The following is a 10,334-nucleotide window of genomic DNA, read 5'->3' as shown; positions in this document are numbered from 1 at the left end:
CCAAGTACTCCAGGTTTATAAAGGTATATGAAAAGGAAAAACAAAAAACTAAAATCTGACATGTGACATGCATATATATTCAGCCTTTTTTGCTTTGAAGACTCAGCCACTTTTAAAAGCCAGTTAGTTCAATTAAATCTACCTTTGGGCAATCTAAGTGTGAAATGATCGCAGTACACACCTTTACCGATAGACCCCCAAACCACCTCTAAGTAGTAAGGTCTACCACCAAGCAAAAGACAGCATGAAGACCAAGGAAACACAGGTCAGAAACAGATGTGGAGAAGTACAAATCAGGGATGGGTTATAAAAAAAAATATCCTAACAACTAGACATTCAACATCCATCCATCAGAAAATGGAAAGATTGTCATCCACCAAAACTCATTGTCTAAGCAGAAGGGCATTAATCAGAGAAACAAGCAAGAGACCAAAGATAACCCTGACTGAGCTGGGCAGATTTTCTGCAGACAGGATCTGTCCATAGAACCACTAAAAGCTGCATAGAGCTGAGCTTCATGAAAAGTGGCCAGGAAAAAGACATTGAAAGAAGGCAGACTGTTTGAAATTTGCCAAAAGACATATTGGAGTCTCCCCCAAACATATGGAAAATGATGGTCAGATGAAACTAAAAATAATAATTTTGTTCAACAAGGACAGCATGTCTGGCAGAAATCTTCCATCTCTCATCATACTGAAAACACTTTCCCTACAGTGAAGCATGGTGGTGGCAGTATCATGTTGTGGGGATGTTTTTTCTTTCAGCAGGAAATTGGAGGAAAAGTTGAAGGTGAGATGGACAGAGCAAAACCTAAACCTTTTTGAGTCTTCCAGAGATTTGAGACTAGGATGGAGGTCCACCTTCCAGCAGGACAATCAGCCTAAACACACTTCTGAAGCAAAACATTCCACTGGTTTAAGGAGAACCAGTTAATGTCCTGCAATGGACCAGTCAAAGTTCAGTCCTCAATCCAACTAATAATCTTTGGTTTGATTTAAAAGCTGTTGGACACAAGCAGCACCCATTCAACCTGAAGCAGCAGGAACAGTTTTCCTGTGAAAAATAGTTTAAAATTCCAGTATATGGAGATGACCCTGAAGAGACTTACAAAAGGTGGGGACACAAAGTCTTGACTTTCTTGTTTTTTTCTTGTCACAAAAAAAAGAAAAAAGTTTTTTGTCTTCAAAGTGGTGTCTACATTTTGTAAATTAAGACCCCCACGCCACCACTAAATTTAAATTGCAGGTGGTAAGGCAAGAAAACAGAGAACATCAAGGAGGGTGAATCCTAATCAAACCAACTGTATGTATTAGATTAATACGTCATTCTTTAACAAGAAAACCAGTCAGTGTGTACATGTTTTAAAACAAACACACAAAAAATCAATCAAAATAGAAATAATTCATCATACATGTTGCAAAGAACAATTAAAAGTCAGTTGTTGTAAAAGTACTGGTATCATCACTTTTCTTACAGAACTTCCCCCTGGCTTTACTACTATCTGAATATAGACCCACATACTGATCACACACAGAGAAAAACAGAGTTTGTTTTGTTTTTAATAAATACTTTGTGAACAGCACTGAGAGCAAACATGGTGGTAAAATAAAAAGGCACTTCGAAAACAACTTCATAAAAAAGGCTTTTCTGGCAATTCAGAGGCATTTGAGTGAAAGCGTTTTGTTAAGGTCCTTCATGTGACACCTCAACAAAGAGCCATACAGTGTAAGCAACATTAAACGTAACAACGGACACAGAGACTGGTTTTTGGTGTACTTGACGAGAAAGAGACCTGAGAATTGAAATAAAATGCCATTACATAGGTGTGACTTGTTTCACAATTCTAAAATCCTTTGATTGTACGTCACCACGTCCATTTCATAATTTTAAGTGGTGCTCAGTCCCTTCTATGGTAGAACTGTATACAAAGAATACCTACAATAATAGTTCATACTTGCCTTCATCTTGTCTTGCGACTCTTAACTCAATAAGAGTGAAATAAAATTTTAAAATATTTGTTACATTTCAAGCTATATTTACAACCACCCCCTGATCTGCAGGTATCTACTGTAAATGTTCAATTTATACTGACACTCAATATTGTCCAGAAGTTCCTAAAGCAATTCTTTTCCACATATACACACACAGATATCTCATGATGTGCAGCTACAGCTCAAAAACTCAAGTTGTGTCAAGAAAACAAAAATACAGTCATTGCAAAGACAAAGAGAAACATGAGCTGATAGATTAGCATGTATGGGTTGTTTATATATATATAAAATCAGGATTTTTAAATTTCTGCAAATATGTAACTTCAAAGTATATACACAGACTGGATACTTTACACCTAAAATCCAATAAATGGGTATATGTTGAACGTGTAAAAATGATCAGCTGCAATGGCCAAATGATACAATGTTATTATGAAGCAACAAGACAAAACAAACTAATTCTCCTTCCTGTCAGACGCCAAACCAGCGTTAAGGATTGCAGCTTTCAGACACTTGATGTCAGAGTTCACAGAAATCTGTGTGGCCATCATTTGCCTTCATATTTGGGATTGACCACAGTTGTGACAGCACTTTTGTAGATCGGATTTTCACCCTGTGAAGCACACACAGAAACAGAAAAGTTACAGTCAGAATTTCAAAGCTCTTTAAGCTCTAAGGAAAAGTTCATCTTTGTGCAAAATATTCACCAAAAACACACAAGTTATTTGTCAAAAATACACAATTTCTAAGGTCTAATTTCTATTCCCAGTCCAAGTCATGTATTCAAATTAGTTCTTTAAAAAAGCCATGCTTGTGTGACAAACAGCCTAATATTTACAGAGATAAAACAATTACCAGATGAGGTTTTAGTATTTTCTCTACAAAAAAACAAGAAAAAACTACTCCATATTTCCAACGTCTGTGTTTGTTTGGGAGTTTTGTTTGTCAAAGCACACTCATGCAGTCCCATTCAAATGATGAACTGGAACAGAAACTTCACATCCTATTTTATTGGCTCTACAGTTTGTGTTCTGGCTTGACTTCAAAAAGAAAATAATACATGGGTAAAACAAAACAAGCTGGGGACTGAAATCAGGACACAGAACCAGACCATGCAGGAAGACCAAGCAGAGAGGAAAAGAAATACAAACTCAAAGGCCAGCGCCTTTACGTCCATAGTTTGGGTTCTGGAACTGATTGATTGGACTCTTGTAAATTGGGTTTTCTTGCTACAAGTGGAGAGTAAAGACAGAAGAGAGCTTAGCAGGAAAATGAAGAATATCAGAACAGGAAAAAGGAGAAATAAATACGACACAGAAAAAGAATGAGTGAGAGTGGCAACAAAAGACAACATAGCTGTTTTCACACATGAATATAAGGGATGAGGGGTGAGGGAGTGTTTGTCTGGAGTTCACAGGAGGAAGGAAATGATGCAAAAAACTAGAGTCCTAAATTCACCAATGTCCTGTGTAAATTATGATTTTGTGTCCTTGCAAAGATATGCGTGCCTTAAACTGTACTGACATTTTAATGAGTTATTATTTACACATTTAGAGAAAAAAGTGCCCATATTTATGTTAAAAACTAAAAGGGTCTGATTCTCAAAGATCATGCAGCTGGTGTGACATATCTTGTGTCTCAGCAGAAGGAACCGAGGAAGAGGAGAAATCTGCTGCCTGTTGGCATCACAGTGGGCCGGCATGTCAGGACAGGCAGAATTCAACTTCTCTTCCAGTCAAATATGGTTGCATAAATAATTAAATAGTACTAAAAGTTAATAAACTCCAGTTGTTATCCATAGTTACGGCTTCATATCCAGAGGTTACCGAACATAATAACCCACGGTGATTAATTCTCAGCACAATTATCCCAGCTCCTCTCATCAGCCTGTCCCTCATGGGCCAAAACAGAAGTTAAGAACCTTTTTTAGTTTAATAATAAGAGGGTGCAGTAATGAGCAAAGCAAAAAATGTCACTTAGTGATTCAGAAATGTCGACCCAAACATTCCAAATTGGATTCTTCCCTGATAGTCAGATGTTGTTCGTGCAGTTTGACTTCATCTCTAAAGACCTGGAACTCAGTGTAAGAAAGTATTTTTCTATTTCTCTTTGTCACTTCTGTGTCTGATGTGTGTGTGGCAGGAGGTTATATTTCCATTTTGAAGTGAAAGAAATCCAAATAGCTGACACCTGCTGAACTTGATGAGGATGTTTGTACTGGTGTAACTTTAGTGCCATTTACTTTGTGAATATGATACTAAGATGAACCAAACACTGGGTGGAATTAATGCAGAAAAAATAGGTGTTGCACATTCTTTATGAATACAGACAAAAGTCATTGTTTGATTCACAGCCCATCAAGACTGGTTACTGTTTCTCCTTGAAGACCTTTTCAGTTTATATCAACACATCGTGGCACATATTTGAATGTATTCAGGACTGTAGTCCATGTGTGAATACAGCATATGGAGAATAGGACGAATCAAAGCTCACTCAGCAACAAGACAACAAACCTTTGACTTTAAGGAACTCCTTACCAACCGACCAGATCAACAAACATTATCTCACATTTATAGATAAAAAAACAACTAAAGAAGTCAAAGACAAACTGAGTTGTTTCTTTGCTTTCAAACACATTACAAACATTATCCTTGGCTGTAGCCCCACTCAGACTAAGAACAGTTGAGCTATGATGAGGAAACATCAGACAATCTCATTTTAAAGAAATAGAAGCTAAGAATAACTCCACATTTGACTGACTTTTTTACCAAGAGACATTAATACATGCATGTCAGAAGCTCAAACTGTGGCAATTACTAAACCTTCTTGTCCAGGTGACTCACTGAGACCATCTTTTACTACTTTTACTGAATAAATTGTAAACATTTTTGCTTTTAGTTTCTAAAAGGTTAACTCTCTAAAATTGTGTGACACTTCATTATTATTAAATTATTATAATTTATTTGATAAAAGCTTAGATTACAAAGTACAGCGGCACAGTTTTAGACATAAATGAAAAGCTGGAGGAAGATCATGTTGTGTTTTTAACAACAAGGCTGTTTTTATCCTGCCAACTGGTCTCCAAGCATTTCACTGACAGTCTCTCATTTTGCCAAATGAAAGAGATTTGGAAACAAAGGCTGCCCTGGTCCAGGTAAAAAGAAAAACCCAACACAGAGAGTGCTGATTAGAAGCATATGCACCATTAAACCTGTTTTCACTGTGGTGGTAACAAATGTCTACCACTAGATGGAGGAACTTCCCTGCACACAAACCTATCTGCACTCCAGCTTTGTGTCATATTGATGTTGGCAGATGATGTGACAGGAGGAAGGAAGCAGGGAGGGGAGAGGCTTTGGCCCCTCCTTGGAAAAGTTTTGCTCTGCTCTCTGTGCATAGCATTCCCAAAAAAGTCCACAGATGTCCAACATTTTTCCTTCTTGTTGAGCACAGTTCAAAAGCAACAAACTCAATCTGTCTTTGCTGCTGTGAGACGGCACAGAACAGGAGTCAAGCTCCTCATAATGATATAAACATGTCTGTAAATCTCATCTGCTGCTAGGAGCAACAAATTACCTTCACAACTTCATTCCTTTACAGTGAACCGATCGACACAGAGGCCAAGCTACACCTGTTTTCCACATTTAAATTAAAACTACAGCCAGACAACAGTAATCTTTGTTCTGCTCACTGTTCCAGACACCCACCGTATCCCATTTGGCATTCATCTTCTCCTTCTCAAACTTGGCGAACTCCCTCCTGTCGTGGATGATCATCAGGAGCTTCCAGATGAGCAGCAGGGCCAAGCCAATCAGCACGATGCCGGCCACCACGCCTGCCACAATGGGGACTATATCCGGACCGGTGGGGCACTCTGAAACAGAGCAGCAGAATTTTGATGACTAAATAAATAAACCTTCTATTTTTGCAATGCAACCTCAACAGCCTCTGTAACAGGCTTTGTCTGTTTCAGAAGCCCTCCACACCCCGGCTCTCTGCTTACCGGGCTCTTCCACCACATGGACCACCTTTTCCGTGTTGTTGTTGACACTGTACGTGTAGTAGAACCAGCAGTCGTTGGCGTCCCGCTCTTTGCAGTTTTTGACAGGGTAGGAGGCGTCGTTGGTCTGGGGCAGCTTGTCTCTGGTCTTCACTTTGGTCAGCTTGAAGTCACTGCATTCTTTTTCACATGTCTCTTTCTTTTCACCAGTGCCAAATGCCCGACACTCAACGCACTCTCTGCAGAAAACAGAGTTATTAATAAAAAACAACACAAGTCTATGGCTGAACAGTGCAGAGTAACAACACAGTTTAAGCTTTGTTTTCTGATATTTTTACAGATCTGTATAAAAGTTGTGCCTCAAGCTTCAGACAACAGAGATGAACAAATTATGTTCCACTTGTCCAGTTTGTCTTTCCTAACACAGTCTTTCATCACTATTTAAAGAGAATTTTAAAGGTTCACTGTGTAGTTCCCATTTTGAAAAAAAAATAAAAATAAATAAAATATTTTGTGCCACCAAAACCTACCCCTAAATCAAACCCAGCGGTTGTCTTTTTATACAAAGCACTTTTTATTTTGTACTGAATGGTTGATGTTTTGTATCAGTAGGTTGCAAAGCTGTCTCTACTTCACACCTGTGCTCTTGAATGGTTACCATTTCATACCCAGGCACTTGAACCTCCTTCAGAGAGCTCACAGGTGTCTTGGTGGTCTCTCAGCTTGTGAGGACGGCCTGCTCTTGGTAGATTTACACGCCCCATTATCTTTCCATTTCTTGATAGATTTAACAGAACTCCTGGAGATGTTTAGGCCTTGGAAATCCTTTTGTATCCATCCCCTGACTTGTAAGTTTTATAATATTTATATTATGAATACTTATGCAATTACTTATTTTGCATCAAATATTTTTTGTAAAGAAGGCCTATTTATAGTGCTCATGACTGATTTATGACAGGAAAAATGGCAGAAAACATCCAAGGGGGTGAAAACTTTTGCAAGGCACTGTATGCATGTATCAGTATAATAATCAGCTCCCCATGATCAAGCTGTGCTTCATTCAGTAGTCAACATTATTATCTTTGTAAGAGTTTTTTATGATAAATAATGTATAATAATAGGTTGTCATATTTTTTTAGGAGCTTAATGCCTTATTTAAATAGAAATGCCTTTTTAAAATTTCTTCTGTCTTGAGATCCAGGTTTGTTAGTAAAACATCTATAGCTACAGCCCCGAATGCCCAGGCCTAACTACACTCCTGATGATATTAATAATAAAACATTTCACCACTGTACTTCAGTAGATTCAATCAACACAGGGGCAGATAACAAGGTAGGTATGAAGTGTACAAAGAACCTGTATGTATGGATATATGATGACCAAACCTGCAAAACTACTATTTGGCTACACCTTGTAGCATCACACAAAAGCAGCTGGTTAGAAAAAACTTAGTAATAAATCATCCATTTAAAAAATTATAAGCTCCCCCCAAAATCATCTTCTTCAATACTTAGAATTTTCAAATTTCAAACTAAGACACTGTGCTGCTGTAAAATGACACTCAGAATGTAAAAGTCTGTGCATTATTGTAAGTAATTATCTTTTACACAAAGACCATAAATAAATGCCTTTGCAAAAACAAAAGATAAAAACACAGTTTCCTGTTATTTTGCTCTAAGTTTGTAAAAGTCTTGCAAAATTTAAAAAGAGGCTAACTTTTTTTGATTTAGCCAAGTTAAGTGGGCATTGTAGTAAATTTGGCATTCGTGAGTGAGTTTATTTAAGTTGTGCTCAACACATAAACCTGCCTCATTAAAGATTATTTGGGGAAACTCAAACAAGTAATTCTGCACTGTAACTTTCTGAAACCCCAACTGAATGGTTGAATTCAGACTAAAGAAGCCTCTGATTTGCTTTGGATAATGTTTTTCTAGGGTTAGGGTCTAAAATGTCATGTTCATCTGTGTGAACATACTGTACGCTTAGATCTAGAACAATCTGAGTAAACCGATGTGTTCCTGATTTTACTTCTTACTTGTTCTCTGTGCAGACTTCTGGACAGGTAGGGCACAATTCACAAGTGGGACCCTGGAATATGGGGTTGATGCACTTGCAGGAGCCACATTCACACGTTCCTCTGCCGTTACAGAGTTGCTTGTTGCTGTCCAAACATGTCTTGTTGCTGAGAGAACAGTCACAGGCACTTCCAGTCCACATGGGGTCACAGATGCACACTCTGCACTCACAGCGTCCATGACCTGAGAACCAGAGAGGTCGACAGCTTCAACAAGTTGTTGCTTTTTTCTGAACATCATCTGAACGAGAGCTGAGAATCACAAGGTAGCACATGACATGATGCATGGCCCAAATATGAGACAGCAAGTCTGTGATCATTGAAAATTAGTATTGGCCCACAAAGCTAAAATCAGTGCATCTTTAAATACAGAATCTGTAAATTTGTCAAACTATTATTACAAAATCAATACGAAAAGCAAAAATTCAGGATATTTATCACTGACTTCAACTGTGCTATCAAACCTGTCAACTGTCAGAAAACACTGCAGTTCCACTGATTCTAAGTCCATTTCTATTTGCTCCATTGCTCCATTTTGGTTGGTAAACCTCCAGTTAAGTATCCTCCATTCTTGTGTTCAGCACAAAACTAAAAATATCTGTTTAGAGCACCTTATTTCAATAATTACAATACTTAAGATTTTTAGCTCATCTATTTTTGTGTCACACAAAAATGGAAGACAAAATATTGCCCACTTAATATTTTGTCTGTTATGTGCTGAAAACTTAAATTAGGGGACTACATCTTCATGTACTCTGTGCCTCTCTGTGGTGTCGACATACTCACCTCCACAAAGCTTGTTTCCAGAGCGGTCACAGTTGAAGTTGTCACACTCACAGAACTCGCCGCTGTACCGCTCCTCTGGGTTTTCTCTCTTCTTGCACTCACACATGCCACAAACACATTCCCCGTTGTTGCTGCAGATGTCGGTACCGTTGCGACAGTTCCGGTCCATGTCCTCTGTGGCCACGTCGTTGCTGCTGCATTCACAGTTTCTGCCCACGCGGCCCTCGTTACACCTGACACAGAGGATAAAAGTTGTCATTCCAAGTGATTTTTGAGGACAACAACATCTGACTTGGAAAGACTGGAAATGGCTTTACCTGCAGGCTCCACATTCAAAGGTCCCATTACCAAAGTGGCAATCATTACTGTTCTTGACTCCATCCTTGCTGCAATCACACTCACAGATGAATCTGAGGATCACCTCCAACTCCTCTGTGAAACCCAAAGGCTTTATCTTAATGGTCTCCTGCTTGCCTTTTTTTGGACAACCCTTAGATGTGAAGGAGATGTTAAATATGACCTGGGAATGAAAGAATACATGAGAAAACCTGGTTTAGAAAAGAAACCCTTTGCCGTGATGCTTTGGAAGTGAGTCTGCTTGGGCCATTCTGCTATTAGTGGTTACTTCTTCCAAAGTAGATTTTGTTTTAAAACAGCTCCACTATTCCAAAGTTCATAGTGGTTTATGAAAATTATATTAAATCTTTACACCACCATTAATTTTTCATTACAAGATTATTTTAGCAGAACTATTACAATATTTCTACAGGAAGTGTCCCCAGGTTGCACTATAAATGCAACAGCAAGCTGCTGCTGTTGCTATTTATTCTGTCAAATAACCCCAGAATTTCATATGAGTAATTGTATAATACAAAATTGACAGTGGTATAAAGGCTTATGAGACAACAATATAGAAATCATTGTTTGCTTTTTAAAATATTTGATCTGAACTATCACCATCAGCCACCGCACTAATACATGTTTAACTTAGAGACCTAATCCATGTTGTCTGCTGTCTGTTTACCTCTTTGTCTTTCAGCTCCTACATTCCCTCCAACCACAGTGGTCCCAAGCACTACCCCATTGCAGAGTCGCGTTAACCAACACAACCCTACAACATCCAGAGCCTTAAGGAACTCCGAACGAATCTCATCCACCCCCGGAGCCCTGCCACCGAGGAGCTTTTTAACCACCTCGGTGACCTCAGCACCGGAGATTGGAGAGCCCGACCCAAAGTCCCCAGGCTCTGCCTCCTCAATAGAAGACGTGCCGGTAGGATTGAGGAGGTCTTCAAAGTATTCTGCCCACCGACCCACAACGTCCCGAGTCGAGGTCAGAAGCACACCACCCTCACCATAAACAGTGTTGGTGCTGCACCGCTTTCCCCTCCTGAGACTCCGTATGGTGGACCAAAATCGCCTCGAAGCCGTACGGAAGTCTTTTTCCATGGCCTCTCCAAACTCCTCCCATGCCCGAGGTTTTG

The 10,334-nt window shown here is 39.0% G+C and overlaps 1 protein-coding gene across 2 annotated transcripts in view; it reads right to left on the bottom strand.

Moving 5' to 3' along the window:
- Window positions 1–1,540: 1,540 nt before the first annotated feature.
- The window catches only part of itgb1a (integrin, beta 1a), a 34,814-nt gene continuing 26,020 nt past the window's right edge, over window positions 1,541–10,334 (bottom strand). The window contains exons 11-17 of one of the 2 annotated variants that reach the window (XM_017431899.3): window positions 9,169–9,371; window positions 8,852–9,084; window positions 8,027–8,249; window positions 5,995–6,230; window positions 5,699–5,865; window positions 3,143–3,220; window positions 1,541–2,604 (exon numbers count right to left, since the gene is read on the bottom strand). In XM_017431899.3, the coding sequence (XP_017287388.1) occupies window positions 3,143–3,220; window positions 5,699–5,865; window positions 5,995–6,230; window positions 8,027–8,249; window positions 8,852–9,084; window positions 9,169–9,371 (1,140 nt within the window). In that variant the 3' untranslated portion in view covers window positions 1,541–2,604. The remainder of the gene's footprint in view (window positions 2,605–3,142; window positions 3,221–5,698; window positions 5,866–5,994; window positions 6,231–8,026; window positions 8,250–8,851; window positions 9,085–9,168; window positions 9,372–10,334) is intronic. The other variant, XM_017431900.3, reaches the window with a different exon arrangement.

Source organism: Kryptolebias marmoratus, linkage group LG21 (assembly GCF_001649575.2).
Source record: "Kryptolebias marmoratus isolate JLee-2015 linkage group LG21, ASM164957v2, whole genome shotgun sequence".
In the NCBI taxonomy this organism is placed as follows: Eukaryota; Metazoa; Chordata; class Actinopteri; order Cyprinodontiformes; family Rivulidae; genus Kryptolebias; species Kryptolebias marmoratus.
Note: the sequence above shows the minus strand (reverse complement) of the source record. Positions and strands in the feature narration are given on the sequence as shown.